The sequence below is a fragment of the Spinacia oleracea genome, chromosome 1 (genome assembly GCF_020520425.1).
Source record: "Spinacia oleracea cultivar Varoflay chromosome 1, BTI_SOV_V1, whole genome shotgun sequence".
Taxonomy (NCBI): Eukaryota; Viridiplantae; Streptophyta; class Magnoliopsida; order Caryophyllales; family Amaranthaceae; genus Spinacia; species Spinacia oleracea.
This window is the reverse complement of record NC_079487.1, coordinates 93,137,548-93,160,558: the sequence shown is the minus strand read 5'-3', so window position 1 is coordinate 93,160,558 and position 23,011 is coordinate 93,137,548. Positions and strand designations below refer to the sequence as shown.

General features: G+C 35.9%; 2 protein-coding genes across 2 annotated transcripts; one reads left to right on the top strand and one right to left on the bottom strand.

Annotated features, from left to right (window-relative positions):
- Window positions 1–14,560: 14,560 nt before the first annotated feature.
- On the top strand, window positions 14,561–15,868 carry LOC110806061 (protein RRP6-like 1). Its single transcript, XM_022011696.2, has one exon. It carries the CDS (start codon window positions 14,561–14,563, stop codon window positions 15,866–15,868), a length of 1,308 nt encoding a protein of 435 aa, XP_021867388.2.
- A 4,027-nt stretch (window positions 15,869–19,895) lies between these two features.
- LOC110806066 (60S ribosomal protein L18-3) lies at window positions 19,896–22,586 on the bottom strand. The gene is made up of 5 exons (XM_022011702.2): window positions 22,452–22,586; window positions 22,267–22,356; window positions 22,009–22,137; window positions 21,749–21,931; window positions 19,896–20,387 (listed from the first exon to the last, which is right to left on the bottom strand). Exons 1-5 carry the CDS (start codon window positions 22,452–22,454, stop codon window positions 20,229–20,231), a joined length of 564 nt encoding a protein of 187 aa, XP_021867394.1. The 5' UTR covers window positions 22,455–22,586; the 3' UTR covers window positions 19,896–20,228.
- Between the last annotated feature and the right edge of the window lie 425 nt (window positions 22,587–23,011).

Below are 23,011 nucleotides of genomic sequence, written 5' to 3'. Positions count from 1 at the left end.
AAATGGAAATATTGCCGGAATCGGAAATATTGTCGGAAACGGAAATATTGTCAGAATCGGAAATATTATCGGAATCGGAAAATAGTTCCGGAAACGGAAATATTAAATATTTGTTCGAAACGGAAATTAATTCCGGAATCGGAAATATTAAATATTGTTCGTATCGGAAATGAATTCCGGAATCGAGAATTTAATCGGAAGCGCATCGTACGAATTAGCATCGGACGAGGCCTGCCAGACGAAGGCCCAGCACGAAGCCGGGCCATCGCCCAGCAAGCCAAGCGCAACAACCACACGCCAAGCATGCGACCAGGCCCAACGCAAAAGCCAGGCCCAGCCGAAGCTTGGGCGCGCGCGCGGGGCTGCGACGAGTGGGCTGGCGCTGTGCGTGGGCCGCAAGGCCTGCGTGCGGTGCTAGCGTATTACTCGAAGTGTGTTGCTCGAATCCTAAGGCTACCGGGATTCGTCATATGATTAAATCTAATCCTAAAAGATTTAGTTTATTTAATTAGAGTCCTAGTAGGATTATAATTAAATAAATTAGTATCCTAATAGGATTCCGAATCCTTTTCCATAACTCTATAAATAGGTGCCTAGGGTCACATATTTATGACGAGTTTTTAAGTATTCAAAGTGAGTTTTTGAGAGAAAAATTCAGTCACACAATTGCCTAAAAGTGCCGAAAATAATAGTACCTTAAGGGCGATTCTAGTTGGTCAATCTTAAGGCGGATCCGGACGTGCTGTGGACTATCTACGGAGGGACGACACTTGGAGTCCTAAAGACTTGTTCTTGTTCGGTTCGGGCGCAGCTAGGGAAGGCACGCAACAAAGAGTATGCATCTAAACTATGCTATATGATTATGTGTAAATAATATGTATTCATGGCTAAATGGTTTTTCCGCATGATTTATGAATTGTCATATGTATCATAACCTAACAGTGGTATCACGAGCCCCTTATTATTTTCATAATCTAAATTGCATGAACATGGTTAAATATTACGAATTTGCATGAATTAAAAGGGGTGATTAATTTTCGTAATTGTTAATTAATTGCAAATTGCGTTTATTTAATTATACGTACGCAGTTTTTCGGCAGTTTCTTCGTTACTCATTCAAATCGAGTAATTTTTGTGTCAATTCCGCATGTAAAAGGCATTCTAAAATTTTGACAAAAATAAAATTTTTCTGCCGAACCCAGAATTCTCAAATTCGAAGCCTAACTATGACTTTTCGAAGGTTTTAGTTTTTCGAATGCAAAATTTCGTAAATTTAAGATGTTAAATTAAATATTTGCGATTCTTGTTGATAAATCTTGAATTTTTGATTGACCTACTGTATATGTTTAACAAGTTTGAATGCCTAGCCTTGTTAATTATGCAATCTAATTTGTAATTATGATTAATTTGTTGAAAATTAGAATAATTTAGAATTAATTTGATTTTCATAATTAATTATAATTTAATTAGAAACCTATGATTAAAAACCACCATAAAAATTGTAAATTTATGATAAATTTTAAATTTTTATGACCTAGGCTTGAATCCATAATAATCGGAAATCAATTGAATAATAAATTTTCGATTTTTCGCCCTAAAATTATGAAATTAATATTATTTATTAATTTGTCATTAATTTTAAATATAAATTTTAAATTTTTTATGCGATTCGTTCATATAACTTGCACGCACAAAGCAATGGACGCTTCGTGTTACCCTTAAGGGGTGTTGTATAGTGCGAGCATGCGACGACGAGCAAGGGAGCTCGTCGCCCGTGCGGCACGAATGCAATGAGCAGGGGCATGGTGCACGAGCACAAGGCAGTAGCCCTGCCTTGTGTCGTGGGCCACGAGCTATGGACGAATGGGCATGGGCGAAGGCAAGGCACGGCAGTCGCGTGTGGGCAGCAAGCGAGCTGCGCCACAACGCGCACTGCCTCGCGCAAGCGCGCGCAGCCTCGCGCGCAGCGAGCGCAAGCTCGCGTGCCACGAGTGCTGCACCCAGCGTCGATGCCTCGCGCAGCGAGCGCTGGCTCGCACAAAGCAAGCGCTGGCGAGCGCGCGCAGCGAGCGCTGGCTCGCATCAAGCGAGCGCTGGCTCGCATCAAGCGAGCGCTGGCGAGCGCGCACAGCGAGCGCTGGCGAGCGAACGCAGCGAGCGATGGCTCGCGTGCATCGAGCGCTGGCGCGCGCGCAGCGAGCACCAGCTCGCGCGATGGCTTGCGAAGGATAGCAGCAGCAGCTATGCGACGCAGCGCATGGGCTGCGCGCACATGGCCAGCGATGGCTGTGTGCGTGTGGCCCATGGGCGTACGTTGCGTAGGGTGTTTGTGTTGCGATTAGATCGTTTTGAAATTTTAATTTGAAATTTTTCAGTTTGCGTAATTTTAATTAATTTTAAAATTAATAATTTAAATTATTTTCTTGGATTTTAATTTTGAATATTGTAATTATAATAAATTTTATTTATTCTAATTATTTTACTAAAATTAAAATCATGAATTAATTTTAATACAACTGAAATTAAATTAAACCTTTTGGATTCAATTATAAATTTATATGAGCTTTAAATTTTAATTAAATTTGTATGTTTCCGGTTAGACTAGAAATACATTTTTATGTTTAAAATTATTAAAGCATATGAATTTATTGGTTTAAGTGGGAGCGCTTTTAGTCATAAACTCTTGATTAGGTCTACAAATCCTTAAGGTTAAAACAATTTGATTAGAATTAATAAGGACTGAATAATTGGTAGATTATTGGTGCCCTTGATTAATTGCTGCAAATGTTTACGTGATGCATAATGTGTTTTACTAACCAGCTATGTGGGCCATTCATGATAATGAATGGGTGAATGGTATATATTGTATATGTACTGTTTTGCAGGTTATGAAGTGACTAGTATGGCCCAAATAGGATAGAAAATATGGTCTGGGTACCATTAATTTGAATGTAATTGGTCTAAAGAACCAAAGTTGTTTTTCAATTCAAATATGGTCTGCGTACCATCAAATAGTTGTAATTAGTTTTAATTATAGCTTATCCTATTTGAAGAAAATGGTGCCTCCCACGGAGATTTTCAAGACGGACTTTGAAGTTAAAGCTTCAAGATGAAGTCGGGCCATACTAGATCACATTTATCTTATGCATGTTTTAAGTTATTTATTGCTTTTAAATATGTCTTAAAATGCATGAGATCAAAAGCTTGATTATGTTGCATGATTAAGGATTTTAGTTCACTTAAAATCTAACCAACATAGTAAGAGCCTTAAGTTCCAAAGTTAAAAAATTGAGTTAAAAGGTGCCATGCCAAAATATACACTTGCTTGGATATCCTTTACATCAATCTAGTAATAGTTTTCGCTCAGCGAGGTGTTACTTATTGGTCCTAAAGGGGCAAGGTACACAAATAATTGTGAGTACACGTTAGTTTTGGTGAAACTCAACGATATAAGTAAGGAGTCCTTTTATGTCGTGGCAAAATCGATAGGTTTACCTAATAAGTTCTTAGACGTACCTATCAACCAAGAGTAGTTTCTAGACTATTAGCAAAAGGCTTTTGCTTACCTAAAATGTTTTAGAATTGAGTCGACAAACTGTGCTTAATTCTTCAATGGTTTTAGGGTCTTGGAATCATTTTATTCACACCTGCCGGAACACATAATTCGAATAAAATGCTAATGACTTGTTTAAATTGCATGATTGCTTTAATTTTCAAGTTATTACTCATGATAAATGTTTAGACTTTGCATGCTTCAATGTATGTTTTAATTATTGTTTATAATTAAATATCTTGCACTGCAAAAAATCCTTTTAGAAAGGTAACAGTAAATTTCCTCGATTGGTAGTGAATTCAAGAACGATTCACGGAAATGAGAGAAAATAAGCGATTTAAAATGTACGTTTCTTTTAGCGACTTTTATGGTTGTTTTCGAGTATCAAAGTCGAATGGCAAACCGATTGGTGCTTGTGAATTCAAAATACAATGTAGTTTTGAGATCATAAAGCATTGAGTTTAAACACTCAGCTTTACCAATGGTTAACAACCTAATATCTTTGTCCATTTAATTCTCGAATGAGTCTAGTCCCTAGACATTCGAATAGATTGATGCTTAGAGAACTTTAGAAGCTTCTGGTAAGATCATCTAGTTGAAATAGATTATTCAACATAAATAAAATGGTAAGAACTCTGTTGGAATGACATCGGACATGTCTAACAAAGTATAAAAGTCAACACTATAGAATTCAATTCTTAAGACTATGAGAAAGGGTACAAGAAATAGGAAAACAAGGAACAAATGAAAGGAATTTACGATTCCGTTTCTACCTATAAGTTTATGTTTAAAGAGAAGTGACCTAGCAATCAAACTTCCTTGGTATCATATACCGCTTGAGGTTCTTACTTCGGTAATAACTCAAACAATGGAAGCTAGGATACACTAATGACCTACAAGTGGGAAATGAAGCATGTCAATGCTACATTAGTTGTAGGGTCATCTAGTTTGTTTTAAAGTCCTTTCAAAGGCTGGAACTTAATGGCTATTTTGTTCCATAATCAACATACCTAAATTTCTGTTTTCAAACACAGAAAGACTCGCATTCAAGAAAAACAAAAACAATGTTTGTTTGTTTATTTGAATGAAATGGTCAATTACAGGTTGAGTCAATATGCTTGATTAAAACAAACAACTCTTTAAAGAACTTTACTAGGTTCAAATCAACCCCTTGATTTGAGTTCCACTAATCTTTGGCATTGTTGCTTAGACCATATCAACAAATTAACATTCAAAAGCTCTATTTTGATGGACTTTTGAAAGTTCATTGATTTCTAGATCAATTTAAGACGACTAGTCTTACTTGTTGAAAGAAACAAAAGATATGAACTATTGTTAGAACGCCTAGACAATAGAGTTCAAAGCTAAAGAAAGGTTTTATGACTTTATTATTTCACACACATTTGAGTGAATAAAGGTTTATTTACTCAATGTGATATAAGTTTGAATCTGTTTGCCTAGTTCAAAGATTCAGAAGTATAAATCCCACTTGGTAAGAAATCATAAAGATCTAGATTAGATCATGTTGATGATTACTTAAATCAAGAATGATCATCAATGATTGTGTAGTAAAATTCACAATCTAGCTCCATAAGATATGGCATATCTAAGTTGGAATGATCGAAGTCGATTAGTACTTGATTCGATCAATGATGGATCATAAAGACTTTTCCTTTAATTTCTAAAACAAAATGCTCAACTACCACCAAACTAAACTAAATTCGTCAAAGCTATAGAAAAGAAATTTCAGAATATCTTTTCGATAATATATATCTAGAGAGTTGCTAAACTCAGTGGGAGCTTAGTGTTTGTTATTCAACAAACTAAGGCCCAAGTATAGATATATGTTTCATTGTGATTTATTCAAATGAGACACATGGGTATTGTTTCTACCACGAATTTTTGAGAACATAATGTTTGTTTGCTTGAAATGATGTCCTTTTGGAGATTCGTTTCCAAAATGACAAGTGGGAGAAAATAGACCTCGAAAGTCTTTGAGGCGAACAACAAACATAAACGGACATTCCGGAGGCTTTTCGAAGTTCTTTAGAAAATCCGAACACGTATTCTTTAAGGACTTTAGAAGTGGCTTTAAAGAATAGACATCTCTTAGAAGACTTTACAAGTTCTTCAAGGAGAACAGATTATTCAAAGGACTTTTAAGTGGCTATTGACATTCTGTTGTTTGATGTTCTATACCCTTGTAGGCATAGAGTTCAAGTCACTGAAACTATGAGATTCTTCTATTAGATAGTGAAGAAACATGGAGTTCAGGTCACTGAAACTATGCAATTCTTCTATTAGATAGTGAAGAAACCTACAACTTGCAGTCAAACTATTATCATGTAGATTAATGAGTTTGTGACTTGTAAGAAAGCTATGACGAAACCCAGATTCCCTAAAATGGTTAGAGGCCATATATAGACTCAAATGTTTTAAATGGTTAGAGGCCATAAAACATACTCAATGTTTTGATGATAAAATTGAAATTTTGTTGATTTGCAAGAATAGTTTCACACCTATTGGTTGCAAAGTTTGTTTTAAGGATAAAAACCATCAAACATGAAATTGTGTTCACACACAAAGCTAGATTAGTTGCTAAAGGTTAAAAGCAAATTCACGATGTGGATTGTGTTGAAACCTCATGCAAAATCGTAATGCTTAAGTCTATAATTCAAGCAATGATTGCATATTGGTACATATGGCAATTGGATGACAAAACATCTTCCTCAGTCAAATGTTGGAAGAAACTATGTACATGCTATGTCATAGGATTTGTGGATCCAAATAAATGCTTGAAAAGAAAAGCTAGTTTATAAAATCTAAGTACAGATTTAAGCAAGCAATTGGGAATTAGAAATGTATTTTAGTGAAGCTAATAAGTATTTTAGTTTCATAAAATGTACATGATTCTTATAGATATATAAGAAGTTTAGTGGGAGTACATAAAACTTAATTGGTCCTATGTGTATCACACACATATCTCTCTATTGTGAAATAACATTCAAATGCTAAATACTTAGATTTGAGATTATTCATCATTTTAACTAAAACGGAATTAATAGAAAAAGTACCCGCTATGACGTCAGAGGAAGTCTCCGCTTCTTGCCTAGATATCACATTCAACTTTCCTTGGGCAACTCCTTTGTTATAGCCACCTCCATTGGAGTTCCCATTGTTGTTTCGGTTCCCATTCTGCTGTTGGTTCCCTCCAGGCTTTCCATGGTTCTGGTGATTGCCATTGCTATTGCCATTGTTATTGCCATTGTTACCACCTTGGTAGTTCCTTTGGTTTCCACCTCCATTTCCCCCATTCCGGTTCTGAATGTTCCGGTTATTGCCTTGGTGATGGACCAAGGCGAAAGTTAGTACATACTGGGTACTAAGATCTATTTACAAAGATCTTATAATATTGTTTTGGATTAAGTAATGGCATTTACTAAATCAAACACGAAATACTCCATTGGAGATATTCGACCCATGTGAATAAATCTAAGTAAAATAATGTTTGAACTATGTATAAGCATTTACTAAGTTAAAACATCAAAGGATCTAAGTGAGATTCTTAACCTATATTATATGTCAAAGAATTTAGCTGGATTCAGTATCTACTGAAATTGAATGAGCTAAAGTTACATGAATAGAATTCAATTGGGAATTATTCTGCAAAAGAATTTATCATGTATGATATAATATGAGGATCGCCAAAAATGTATCGTATGACTTTAGGCATGACGAACATATACCAATCTCTATTGATCTAAGTGAAGATCAACTAGATTGAGATCAAGAACACTTATGGTACTTGAAAAGGTACATAGGAATAGTTCTTGATTCAAGGAAATAAAGATATGCTAAATATTGATGCTACACGCATAAAGACTGGCAAAGGATCAAGCAAGACCCTTTGGAGTTAACCATTGACAAGGACGAGCTAAAGAGCATCGTGTTTTGAAATGGCAACATGGATTGAAGACCATGAGTTGTTGCGTGGGAAATTAAAATAATAATTTATATGTTCTAAGATATAGTTGGAGAGTCTTCCACATATCTGTGAACTGCTTGGATAAGTAGATCCAAACAAAGCATCACTAGCAACCTATACAGTTGAAGTAAAAGTAATTATTGCCTAAGAAGCAATAAAATAGAGTTGTTTATATGAGTTCTTCATTGAACTTGGGAAGATCACATGTCTGTTGACTTAATGGTTCTTCATTGCAAAATGCGTAGAACCACTAATGTAGCAAGAAAGACTAGATCACAAAATAAACATACTCAAAAGATCTTATCATCATATCTCGAAGAACATTCGATGAAAAGGATGTTAATATTGGCAAAGCGTGATAACTAAACCTATGCAACAAGTGAGAAGCAACACTCACGTTGTAGCACTGGAAATCAAGCATAGCTTTGAATTCCATGAAATGTTTTAAAGATGGGTTTGAGGCCCATGTTTGTAAAACATTAGGGTTGAACATTTATCATATATGAAATGTATTTTCATATTCCATTTAATCTTGGTTTAGTATTAAATGATGAGTCCCTTCAATTTGACGATATATTCAAGATAGACTGTCAGGACCAGTCCTGTGACTAAGAAATGTCTATCAAGTGAACTTGAATGTCAAAGGTTGAAAATGGTCCCTAGTCGGAGTTTTCTGTAAAATTGGACGCATAGAAAACGTTAGACGACTAGAATGCAAGATGACTAGTAGTTCTGTTTCTTGAACTATGTGGACATGGCAATGTCATAATCATTTGCATAGATACTTACTTTGGGAAGACTAGTATCGGACAAGACCCATGAAACTTTACTGTAAGAGATGAAAATCTGTCATAAGTAAATTTCATTAAAATTATTAGACACTAAATCCTCAATACCTGAGTGATTTGAGATTACTTGTTTGAGAACTGGTTACTTTGACGTTGACCAACCGTCGCACCGTAAAAGGAGGCTATAAAGGCAACGCTCAGGTAATCACCTATCAAACGAAGTCTAATCTCAAGATCGCAAGATTGGGATTGTCCTCCCATAAATCGGGATGAGATGCTTAAAAGTTGTACAAGGCCACTCGGAGAGCTAGAAACTGTGAAATGCATGGCCGTGCTCGGATGAATCATAGGCTATGATTATCTGTTTATTTGATCAGTTGAACTCTGAAACCGAGAAACACCTCTGGACATAATAAGGATGACAACTCTTACCTTATGTTCAAAAGCAAGCATCGATCGACAAAGGAATTAGGAAATGCACACTTGTCCCTAAGGACAAGTGGGAGACTGAAGGAAATAATGCCCTTGGTCCAAGTATGCATTCAATGTTAAGTCTAATAAATGCGGTTCAGTATTAATTAACAAGTTAATAATTCAGTGAGATCAAGTGAGCTGAATGCCTAGCTAGAGGTCGCTTCAGTTCAAGTGGAATTAATGATATTAATCCACAGCTTACTCTTGACTGAACCCGTAGGGTCACACAAATAGTACGTAAACGGATCAAGTATTTAATGGCATTAAATACTCTATCTATGGATATTCGGAATCGACGGATCTTGGTTTCAGTGGGAGCTGAGATCGTCACAAGCAAGAAAAGAATACTCCGGAAACGATGATATTGCCGGAAACGGAAATATGGATCGTATCGGAAATATAAATATTATCCAAGTCGTAGATGTTGCCGGAAACGGAAACATGGTACGTATCGGAAAATATTATCGGAAATGGAAATATTGCCGGAATCGGAAATATTGCCGGAAACGGAAATATTGTCAGAATCGGAAATATTATCGGAATCGGAAAATAGTTCCGGAAACGGAAATATTAAATATTTGTTCGAAACGGAAATTAATTCCGGAATCGGAAATATTAAATATTGTTCGTATCGGAAATGAATTCCGGAATTGAGAATTTAATCGGAAGCGCATCGTACGAATTAGCATCGGACGAGGCCTGCCAGACGAAGGCCCAGCACGAAGCCGGGCCATCGCCCAGCAAGCCAAGCGCAACAACCACACGCCAAGCATGCGACCAGGCCCAACGCAAAAGCCAGGCCCAGCCGAAGCTTGGGCGCGCGCGCGGGGCTGCGACGAGTGGGCTGGCGCTGTGCGTGGGCCGCAAGGCCTGCGTGCGGTGCTAGCGTATTACTCGAAGTGTGTTGCTCGAATCCTAAGGCTACCGGGATTCGTCAAATGATTAAATCTAATCCTAAAAGATTTAGTTAATTTAATTAGAGTCCTAGTAGGATTATAATTAAATAAATTAGTATCCTAATAGGATTCCGAATCCTTTTCCATAACTCTATAAATAGGTGCCTAGGGTCACATATTTACGACGAGTTTTTAAGTATTCAAAGTGAGTTTTTGAGGGAAAAATTCAGTCACACAATTGCCTAAAAGTGCCGAAAATAATAGTACCTTAAGGGCGATTCTAGTTGGTCAATCTTAAGGCGGATCCGGACGTGCTGTGGACTATCTACGGAGGGACGACACTTGGAGTCCTAAAGACTTGTTCTTGTTCGGTTCGGGCGCAGCTAGGGAAGGCACGCAACAAAGAGTATGCATCTAAACTATGCTAAATGATTATGTGTAAATAATATGTATTCCTGGCTTAATGGTTTTTTCCGCATGATTTATGAATTGTCATATGTATCATAACCTAACAGGGTGAGACCTGCACACCGTACCCGCCTTTAATTCTCATCCCCATCCACGCCGTTCACGATAGGTATGATACCCACCCCTCCCAATCCCTATTTTGATAGATACAAAATAAAATTCATCCTCACTTCATCACCCTCCATGTATCCACATCCGCCTCAAACTCAGCTCTAGACTCAACATTTTTTTTTTGGCAAAGGAGCTTTGAATTTTAAAACTTGGATCTAGAGCCTTTGACATTTCGTTTGTTTAATTAGAATAATTAAGTAAACAAAACATTATAATATGCACTATTAAGTTAGTACCGAGTAGTATTTTTTTTCTATATATTCATAATAAATTATATGTATGATTAGTGGCACAGGCGAGTCCAATCAAAAATCCATCATCGCCCTATCACCCCACAACATATACATTTTTAAACCCCATCACCCACCAAACTTTCCTCTATCCCCGTCCCTTAGGAAGGATGCACATGGGGATCCACAAAAAAACTTGATCCACAGGCAATCTGACACCCCTATATTTGATAAATAATCCATTTTTGGCCTGCACATCCATACTCCTCTTACAATTCTCATCCCTATCCCCTCCATCCACGATAGTAATAATACTCACCCCTCCCAATCCCCGTTTCGAGAGGTACAAAATAAAATGTATCCCCTATTCATGACTCCTCCTCATGTATTCACACCCGCCTCAAACCCACCTCTAGACTCAATTCTTTTGTTGGTAAGACAATTTTGAAATTTAAAACTCTATTATAGAGTGTTTGGCAATTTGTTTTTATGATTAGAGTAACTAAGTAAATGGACAAAATATTATAATATGTAAGTTATTAGTAACATTTTTTTTATATTCATAATTAACGTGTTAGCACTTTTAGTAAGTGTCAGTTACGCATATTATATTTGGTAGAAATTAGTGAACCGTTTGATATTACGTTTCTCAACCCTATATTTAGGAATTTGCATACTATTTGCTTCAGATCGATTATAGGACTGTATTGTTGTAATTTCTTTTTTAAGTTTAATTATTTATATTAAAAGAGAGATAGACAATCATAGAGTGACATTTGTCATCACCACGTTGTAAATATTTTAGTATATTATATAGATAGATAGATAGATTACGATAGATTAGTCAAAATTTCAATCAACATGCCCTTAAGACTTCAATAATATAAGTGAATAAACTATTATCCGTGTTCTATATAAAAATATTACGATAACGAGATTGTGGAAAAATTTATTTTTGACATTTAAGATTAAGTCTAGGCTAAGACCCGTCATAAAAAAGTAGTATTTCTTTTTATATTCATAATCAACGTAGTAACATTTTTAGTAAGTGTCAGTACGTTATGCATATTATATTTCGTAAAAAGCAATTAACCTTTGATATTACGATTCTCACCCCCTATATTTGAGAATCTTTATACTATTTGCGTGAAATTATAGAGTTGTACAATATTTGACGTTGTAATTTTTTATTTTGTTTAATCAACATATTATATTAAAAGAGAGGAAATCAGTGTGGTGATGACAAATGTCACTCATTGACGAATCAATGAGTGACCTTTTTCATCACAACATTGATTTCCTCTCTGTTAGTACGTAGAATATATAGATAGATTACGATATATTAGTCAAAATTCCAATCAAAATGCTCTTAAGACTTCAATAATATGAGTGAATAATTATTATTCGTCATAAAAAAGTAGTTTTTAGAATGTCGGTGGCTGTGGATGATATTGTAAATCTTGCATCGCACAGGTGGGTGATGAAGTGTGGATGAATTTTATTTTGTAGCCGACTTCTCAAGACGGATTGAGAGAGGTGGGTAGGCGTTAAGTGATCAAATAATGAGGTAAATGAGTACTAAGTGGTATGACTACCAAAGAAAGGGTGAATGAGATAACTTAATGCTTGACATGGGGTAAAAATAATTTTTCTATGTATCATTATTTGTTTACTTTTTTAATAAATAAGACACTGATAGGGGCAATAACAATTTATCCGTCATTGTTTCAATTAAGAGAATATCTATATATAAGTACTATTTTAATGATAATTGTCTACCAGATTTTCATAAAAATTTATATTTAGATTATAAGTCATGAATTGCACAGGTACTATACTACACAGTACAAATCACGAATAATAATTACCGTTAGACGTAGTGTTAGGATCTTCCACCGTGATGGCAGAGGAGTTTGGGAGAGAGTAGAGATACAATATATGATTGTGCTTGATAATGATTATAAATGATTAACAGTTTTTCATTTTTGTATGGAAATTTACATAGATTTCATGGTGGTGAGCAGTAGAAGTTTGCAGAATTGCAATAACTCAATAAGGGATTAGGGAGGAGAGGAAAGAGACGGTAAAAATTTACCCAGTTAAACAAAAAAGTGCATGAATAAATTGAGTACTTTCATGATGTGGACTAATGCATGGTATTAAGTTGTACATAGTGGGATAAAAGAGTGGGATAGAGAATTGAACGCGTAAAGTATATGATGTTTTCATTTTTTTTAAGTTAAATTATTTATATTAAAGGAGGGACCAATCAATGAATGACATTTGTCATCACCACATTGATTTACTCTCCTTTCGTATAATACTCCCCCCGTCCCGAAATACTTGAAATCGTTTGACCGGCACAGAGTTTAATTCATTATAATTGACTTCTTATTTAATTGAAAGGTAGTTAGTAGTGTGGTATTTTTTTAATATAGATAGTGGGATGTGGTGGGGGATCATGAATTTTTAAATGTTTATTTGGGGTAGTAGGGTTGCTGGTGAGCCCTTAGGTAAGGTGAGAAAATAATAAAATATTATGTAAAGTTTTCATTTTTAGAAGCGTTTCAAGTAATCCGGGACGGCCCGATAAGGAAAGCGTTTCAAGTATTCCGGGACGGAGAGAGTATATATATTATAAGATAATCAAATAAAATAACGACCCTTGTCATCACTATGTAATCAGATTTGTACGTAGTTTGAGGGAAAAATAACATATAAGAAAATTAATTTAAAAATGTAAATCTTGGTAAGTTACATTTTTACGGTATATTTTTAGGATGTTATATTATCAACAGAATTTAAAGATTTATAATGACAATCAATAATATTTTCTTTGTGCATATTTTTCCTTAAATAAAACAAATAAATTTTGACTAATATTTTTAATTATTATTTTTATATATTAAAAGGAAGGCCAATCAATGAGTGACATTTGTCATCACCACATTGATTTCCTCTCTTTTAGTATATTATATAGATTAGATTTAACTCTTTTTCCTTAATACGTGTGCCGGTCAATATGTGACTCCTAATAAAATACGGAGGGAGTAATTGGAATAGAATTGAAATGCTATACTAAAATAAAATAATATTTTACTGTTTTTTCTGCAATTGTTGCACTTTCATTTGTTATCAAACAACATAGTTTGGTAGAAGAAAGAAAATTGCATTTTCTCATTTGGTACCAAACACCATACTTTGGTAACGTGGTTACATTTTTATTTGGTATCAAACAACATAGTTTGTTACTCACAAGTCAAATGTACATGTTTTATTTGGTGAGTCAAACTCAATGTATTACCTAAAATTATCATTTAACCTTAAGTATAGATTTTCAAATCTATACCGATTACCGTATTAGAAACCCTCGGTTCTTATATTGTGACACAACTATTAGTGAACAAAATATGGTTTATACACCCAGGTGTACAATGTTCACCGTGCACCCTGTTTTTAAATGAACATGTAATTCAAATACAAAGAACATATTGTTCATATCCAAAGAACATATAGCCAATGAACATATAGTTCAAATCCATAGAACATATAGTTTAAATATTTCACTAGTATATGTACATTGAAATCATTCTCAATGTTCTTTAGATTTTCAATAAATGTTCAACAGGGTGCACAATGAGCACTGTGCACCCGGGTGTATAATCCAAATTGCGATTAGTGAACTGAAGAGTTTTGCGTCTAATTAATGCGAAATTCTTTCCCAAAATATGTAGTGTAATTGATTAATTTGATTTGATACGGAATATTTCCTAAATTAAAACACCGCACTTTTGTAAAGTTTCCAAAATACTGTTATTTTTGCACTTGACTTCCAAGTTACTCCCTGTTTGATCCGCAAACCAATAATTAAAAGAAAACCAACACTAATGGCCGACTTATATTTTTATTCGGAAACCAACACCAATGCCAAACAACTTCAAAATCAAATCTAAATAGGTTTTCGATTACTCTATATAAGTAACTATTCCATTGGCCTTGTTTACTCAAACATAACCTAAAAACCCAAACCAGAGAAAACCCCGAACCATCTTACCATGGCAGTTCCGTTTCATGTTCCTTCATTACCTAAACCTCAAACAAAATACAATTTCCAGGTCGATAACTCGAATACTAGTCCCTATCTTCATCCACGACTCCCTAAATTCGGATCAACACTCATACACCCAGCAATGCGTTTCAATCCCCTCGATTTCGCTCACTTTCAATTGAATGTTACTAAACCTAATCAAATAGATTCCACCCCTTTTAAACTAGTTGAAAATATCAGTGATTTGAACTACATGGCTACGAAGTTATCTGAGGCCGATGAATTTGCGGTCGATTTAGAGCATAATTCTTACCGTTCCTTCCAAGGCATGACTTGCCTGATGCAAATTTCTACCAGAGAAGAAGATTTTGTGGTCGATACACTCAAGTTACGTGATAACATTGGTGATTATCTGAGGCAAGTGTTTCAAGATCCAAATAAGAGGAAGGTTATGCACGGTGCAAGCAATGATATATTGTGGCTTCAAAGAGATTTCGATATTTACGTCTGCAATTTGTTCGATACTATGCAAGCGTCAAAAGTTTTGGGATTGGAAAGAAATTCACTTGAATTCTTATTGAAACACTATTGCGGTGTAATTGCCAACAAAAAATATCAGACGTCCGATTGGAGAATGCGACCCCTACCCTGTGATATGGTCCGGTACGCGAGAGAAGATACGCACTACTTGCTCTACATTCATGATGTGATGAAAAACACACTCGTTCACGAGTATGGCGGTGATTTCTTGGCTGAAGTTTATAGAAAAAGTTACGAGGTTTGTGTTCAGTTGTACAAAAAAGAAGTCTTCAGTAACACAACATCATATCTATACCTACATGGACTACCAGAAGCTAATCTGAATGCTACACAACTCTTTGTCCTCTCGGCTCTCTTTGAATGGCGTGATACAGTAGCAAGACAAGACGATGAAAGTACCGGTTATGTTCTCCCCAATAAGCAACTCCTCGAAATTGCTAAAAGACTACCAGAAAAGAAGGAAGATTTGTTGGAGATTGTGGGATACAATAAACCTTATGTTTTAAAGAATGCTGATTCAATGGTCAAGTCTATTCAAGCGTTGATCCGTAACGAGGCTACCATTGCCAAGTTTGAAGGGGTGTCACAACTGTTGAAACAAAGGATGCATGTATCAGATATTGCAACACACGTTCAACAAGCGGAAAGATATGACAATGAAGCAGGGAGATTGGGGATGATGTATTACAGTAATCCAAGGTGTTATCCCAATTTTCGTGTTATCAATCCAGCTTATATACAATTTGTTACTATGGTTCCAAGTATATGTCATTGAAATTAATTTTTTGTAGTTTGTTGTTATTTTACAAAAACTATTGCTACTTGCATATATATATATATATATGAATATGTAATTTTTGGTTTATGCTTTTTTCAATTCTAATCAAAATATTGATTGAATAGTTTTAAATTTGGCGTATTCTGTATTCAATATAGTATGCTACAGTAACTCTATGTATACCTATAAACAAGTTGTATTACTGGTAAGCGGCTAGTTTATTGGTAAACAAGTAAGCTTTCACGCTACAAAAATGCATATACGTGGCATTAACCGGTTAGTTTGTTGATTTGGTGAGTATTTTTTTATCATTTATTTATTGAGTTATAGTTTATGTGGAATGAGCAATAGAAGCAAAATCAGTTGATTTTGTTTGTGGGTTGTGTGCTTGTGTAATATGATGAGATTTCCAATTTTGAGTGAACATGAAGTCTAACCCAGTTGCTGATTTGGTGGAAACTTGGGCTGAAATAAAGTCAACCCACAAATGAAAGCCAAATAAGTGATGTATAACTACATTTTGTTGGATGATTTTAAGTATCTGATATTCTGATGGTTTGTTAAATTCATAATTTCCGAGTAATGGAACAAATTAAAAAAACTCACAAGTCATATATTCTTTTCTTTTTTGACATAGGATGATTTTACATAAAATAAAAAGTATTACAACTATACGCTAACTTCTACAACAATACTAAGGTCTTTATAGACCATTATACGTATTAAACCAACAAAATACACATGAATTAACAAAGAAAGGGCAAAGTGCTCTTCTCGCTTGAGTCCGTGATTGTTGAAAATGCGCGCCTTGCTTACACCACCTACGATTTGTCATGCCAAGGCAATTTGCGACTGAGTATTCTTTATTGAAGATGGTACTGATGTTAGGCCAATTTTGACTAGGAATCTCCTGAAAGTACCTGTAGAACTTGGAAAACAAGGAAATGAGAGACATAGAGAGAATGCTACGAGCTAGGCTCATAGACCTTGTGCTTTTCTCACAAGCGTCGAAACATAAATGGTTTAGCATACTATGAAACCCCATAAAATGGGGAGCAGCGTTCAGATATTGAGTTTTGAAGCGCTAAGAACTACTCTAAACGCTAACCTAAAAGAAGGGAGAACAAGAACTACCCTCCAAGACCAAAGGACAACCCAACCCCAATAACACCAGACTTTCCCATAATCTATTACTCCTTCCTTAAAGGAACAACTAAAACTACAACCTCCAATCCTACACCCAACTCCGAAGGACAAACCCATTATTCCAACATCATCTACGGTAGAGTGAGGGCACACACAGCAACACATTAACTCCCCCCACCTAACAACCCGCCTACAGACTAAATATATCTTCAAGATACATCCAATCAACACCAGAAAACTCAGACGAACACCAACAATCTTATACAGACAATACTTATCCAAACCAAGAAGAAAACAACACAAAATTTCCCAAAACAAAGTGTTAATCCAAGACATATTAAAAACAAACCTATAAACTAACACAAGGCAAAGCAGGGGAGGTGTGGGCATAAGCACAATAGGCAAAACTTAACCCAAAAACTGAAACCCTAAACTAACCTTTACCTTTACCGTCAAGGTCGGGGTGGTTCGACACTACAAAACGGCGGCAACTACCTTTACAGTCAAGATCGGGGTGGTTCAACACTACAAGACTGCGGCGACTACCTTTACCGTCCAGATCGGGGTGGTCCGACACACACAAGACGGCGGCGATTGTAAGGGTTTGGGAAAAACAAGCCACGAAATCCCAAAACAAGGGAGTTCCGAAAACAACCCACACAAAAACCAACGATTCTTCCAAACAAAAACCCTAACCCTAATAGATTACCTTTACCGACGTCGGCGGCGACGATTAAAGCAGGGCTGGAAGATGACCCGATTTTTTAACCTCCGAACCCAAAATTCACGAGCTTTGCTTGCTAATTCCGATACTCCGGTAACACGAACAAGAAAATCTGGCGACCTAAACAACAAACCCGGCGAGAGGAGCACGAACTAAGAGGAGGTGGAAGCAAAGCTTGGTTCCTCTTTCAACCCTCAACCGAGTGAACACAACCCTTACTAGGCTAAAGAGACAACAAAACTACTACAGAAGCGACGCACAAGCTCGCCGGCGGCCGTTAAGGCGACGACCACCAGCGAGCTTGTGGTGGCGGCGGTTAGGGTTTTGAGGTTTTGGGTTTTCTTTGGAGGAGAGGAAGTTAGAGAGACATAACTAAACCAATCAATTTTCGTAACGTTACAAGTCATATATTCATGGAAACTTATCTGAAACTCAATGAATATTGTGTATTCTGGTCAGAACATGTACGTGTATGTTGAGTTAATTGCAATACTCCATAATAGTTGGGTCTTCTGTTTGGAATTCACTTTGTTTTTTATGAGTAGAGATGAATGGCAAATTTGACCCCTGACTGAGTGACTGAATTGATAGTTCGAGCCATGAATCTGTATGTTTCTCCATAGTCATGGAAGTTTATTAGACTCGTTTCTCCTTATTCACTTTCCTGTCATTTCACATAATCGCGTGTTTCAGGTGATCCTGGGATAGATTCTCATCCACGCCATTGTGGCTCATTTACACCCAAAAAAACAAAAAAAAAAAACATAATCGCGTGTTTCAAGTGCTATATTACACAATGTCAGGATACGTTTAAATTACTTAGTGCTAACATACATGATGCAGTTCAAAATTCGTCCATCTGCACAGAACACAATCTCTGCTCAATTGTAATAACATATGGTGTATTACATACATGATACATGTACAATGTTCTCCATCATTCAGGATCTCATCTTTCACAGATACCTCTTTCAATCTGTCATCTCTTTTGCAATCAAGTTTTGCTGAATGGCTTTGTTTGAAATGGCTATCTTTTTCATTTCACTATTTCACAGATACTCCGTATTAGTTCAAGTTACATTGCTAATATGTGTACGGTATACCCCAAAATTCAACAACTCAATAAACATTGCACTGGGTTAAACTAATTTCTTTTTGAAAATACCTCTATTTCGTCTTTACTTTCCCCGTCTAAATATATAATTTCACAATAGCTCGATTCTTAGGGTGAGTTTATCCTCAGACTCACCTCCAATCTTCAAACTCTGCCACATCAGCTTTTCACTAACTTTTTCATTATCCAGACACACAAAAAACTCACCCTATTTTTACACATTATCCCCAGACTCACCTCAGACTCACCTAACTCTTAAAATTATATTTTTTGTATATATCTTTTTTTTTGTACATTTTCTAAATAATATTGAAACTATGTTTTCTTATATACAAACAAAGTAGACTTGATCAACACGAGCTTGGGTCGGGCCGGGGACATAAAAATATGTCCATTATGTCGGCCGGGCGGGACGGGCCAAGCTTGTATGCGCAAAACCCGCTATTTCGAGAAATAGCGGGCTTTTCGAACCAATTTTGAGCCAGGCCAAATTTACAACTAAATTTGTTGTTTTGCGTTGACGAAAGCCCGCAATTTTTTTTATAAAAATCGAGCCGGAATCTTCTGCCCAAAACCCGGTAATTTTCGGACCGGGTCGGGCCAACCCCATGTTGAACGGCTCTAAAACAAAGTAATTTATAATTCGAGAAAAAAATGAAAAAAGCATAAAATGTTAATTTCGAAATTGACATATATTCTGTATAAATTAGAAAAATAATACAACATATTAAATTCAAAAGATCTAGAACATGAATTTAAAAGCAAATGAAACAAAATAATACATAAACCATCAATAATTTAGTAGGGTGAAATAAGATAAATTAATTTTAATGATGTGGCATAATTCGATTGGAGGAAGAAAAAAGTGGAGTCTTAAATGAGTCTGACTCTTAAATTAGTCTTGGATTTTCAAACTCACTTCAAAACTTAGGGTAATCTTTTACCACATTATCCCAAGGTTTAGACTTGAGACTCAACTCAAGACTCACTTCAAGACTAGGGATAAACTCACCCTTACAACCATGAATAGCCAACAATAATTTGCCAAAAATATTTCCATATATGCTATAACTAATAAACATAATTGAAGCAAGACAGTATTTGGTGACAGTATAAATAGGACAGAACAATTTCCCACAAACACGGGTCATTTCAATCAAAATTTTCTTCTACGCGACATTCTTAAGCAAAAGCAACACAGATATAGCAATCTTCAACAAAATTAACCTCCAAAACTGATGATATGCTTTGCTATAACTAATAATATGCTTTGCTAATATCAAGGAAAACCAACACACAAAACGAAATAGTACATATCGATTGACAAAAGTCTTAAACATAGATGAATTAGCTCTTCTATCTTGAAACTGGACTTAATTTCTGTAACCACGGCTGTTACGTCTACCTCTAGCCTTCTCGAACTTCCTGCCAGTAGATCGCACGTATGGCTTGGTGTGACTGCCAGGAACACCAGGAGCTTTGCCAAAGTGCTTGACAGCCTCTCTAGCGTTCTTAGGACCCCTAAGCAACACCTGCGGCATTCCATAGTAAAAAAAAAAGTTAAACAACGCCCCAGTCATATTGAAGAAAACTATACTTGTATAAATTTCCTCACTAAACAAAATCTCTTATTCAAATCCACATCACATTCAACCATTTCACACACATATGTAACAAAAGCATGCAAGCCATCATGTTTGCCAGATTAACTCATTTGTTTCAAAGGGGAAGCGTGGAGGTATTACAGGGTGGGGAAATTCACACAAGAAGCTTGACCTAGAGAACTACAGGGCCAGAAAAGGGCCAAAACATAGTACAGAGAACTGCTATACATTATTGATATCAAGCAACGGCAATTTCAGATAAATGCAAAAAAGGCAATATTAATGACAACAAAAAAACATTTAAAGTCGGATAAATCATCATGATCAGAAAAGATAAAACAGTTTTTGACTGCTTGAATTGATTGATTAGGCAATAAGATCAGTCTTAGAAAAAAAGGTAAGAGTTAGTTTTATCAAGACCACAAACCACCATCCACCCGTCTAATATTGCATTTTAATTGATAGATAGAAAAACATTTGGTGTTCTGTATACTGTATTGTTTTCATATCAATCATTTCTAGCAGTCAAAAACGTAATATCTTTGCTGCTTCATGATCATTTCATGACAATAAAAGACAGTTAACCTCATAACTTCATAAGTGGGTATTATGATACCAACAAACACAGAAAAGAAAACACTGTTGAATTTACCCACACTCTTTGAGAAAATGATTTCCAATGATCTCACAAAAAGAAGGAAATATAATAGATTGAGGGCTAAACCATTCTCCAACAGCCATTGGATTACTGAAGACTAGTGCCATTTTTACATAATGTATGTTAGGGCTAGATTGGTTGACATTATAATGCATGGGAAGTCTCATTTCCTAGAAGTAAATGGCAAAGGGGTTGTTTGGTTGAGCCTAGGAAGTTTCAGTTCTTACTTACCCGAAATTGGGGAAGTTGCTTACCTAGTCCCCCAGGTAAGTAGGATTTCCTATGGGAATTCTAACTTCCTTTGCTCAACCAAACAAGAACACTCAATTCCTAAGAAAAAATACCCCCTAAATAAACAAACAGAGATCTTATGCTTAATTAAAATCTCCTAAGACATATTCAATAACCACAATAGAAACAAACGATACATGCAATTCAACACATTTCTAATCGACATCAGAGTCTAAACAAACAACAACGCACCGGCAATGCAAAGAAAGTGAGCTGCAACAACACTTCAAGCAAATTTATGAATTGCATCAAACATCATAGATGTTCAAATGGCAACATCTAAACACCAAACATATGCACAACAAAAGTAACACAATAAATTAGATTAAAGGAATTATACCGTGTTCTGGCCAAGAGGAGCTCTCAAAGCCAACTGATCGAAAGTAAGGCACTCGCCACCGGCCTTCTCAATACGAGCCCTGGCAGTTTCAGTGAACCTCAGTGCACAAACCTTGATGGAAGGCACCTCATAAACCCTAATATCATCAGTCACAGTTCCCACCAAAACTGCGGTCTTCTCATCCTATACAACAAACATTTCAATTCAATAACCCACCATACCCCATTTTAAATCACAAACAAATAAAAACAATTGTATACCTTGCCCTGCATATACTCAACAAGTCTGGAGAGAGAAAGAGGGGCTTTATTGGTCTTGCTCATAAAAAGCCTCTTCAAAACCACAGCATTGAAATCGCTACCAGTTCTTCGAACCAAAAAACGGTAAAGCTGCAAAAAGAAATTAACCAAATCCCAGATCAACACACCATTTAAATTCATACATTACATCGAAAAGAAAAATCATATTCAAAATTAAACTAGGTTGTTGAGAAATTTTATGGGTATTAAGAATTGTACCTTAACAAGTAGCTTTAGGTAAACATCGTTGGATTTAGGCGCAGTGCGCTTGGTCTTCTTGCTCTTACCTCCGGCCTTCAAATCAATACCCTAAAACCACAACAACAAGCAAATTATGATTAGGGAGGAGGAAGAAAGAAGCTGGAAGGTGAAGAAATGGAGGAGACAGGAAGAGAGAGTGTTACCATGGTTGCGCTGGTGATCTGGTGTGCGGGAATCGGCAGAAGCTAATGAACTAGGGTTTTTGCCCTTTTATATTTGGGAGCGGGCTTTGGGTGGCGTTGTAGGTTGGAGATATGGTCACCAGTAGACTTGTTAAAACGGGACGGTCGCGTCGGGTTATAGAAAATATTTTTGAGTTCGGGTTCATTCGCCATAGGCAATTTTGATTTTGAGTTTACAAATGCTTGTTCAAGATTCGGATTTGGGTGGGCCCAACGAGTTAAAAATTTAAAATTCGTATTACATTTTCATTAATTTGTGTAATACATATAAAATTTCTTAAAATCTCATTTATTACTATAAGGCTCTGTTCTTCTGAACTTTTTTTGGCTGAACTGAACTGAACTGAACTGAATGGAGCTGAACTGAATTGAACTGAACTGAATGGAGCTGAACTGAATTGAACTGAACTGAACTGAACTTAATGGAACTGAATGAATAGTAAATAGTAAATAATAAATAATGAATAATGAATAATGAATAATGAATAATGAATAATGAATAATAATAATAAATAATAAAT

Bases quoted from the DNA above. Each gene is read 5' to 3' on its own strand.
- LOC110806066 (XM_022011702.2), bottom strand. The intron at 22,138-22,266 runs GTACAATTCTTA...TTCTTTTTGCAG, and splicing joins ACCTAAAGCTACTTGTTAAG to CTTTACCGTTTTTTGGTTCG. The intron at 21,932-22,008 runs GTATACAATTGT...TTTGTTGTATAG, and splicing joins TTGAGTATATGCAGGGCAAG to GATGAGAAGACCGCAGTTTT.
- LOC110806061 (XM_022011696.2), top strand. From the start codon at position 14,561: ATGGCAGTTCCGTTTCATGTTCCTTCATTACCTAAACCTCAAACAAAA.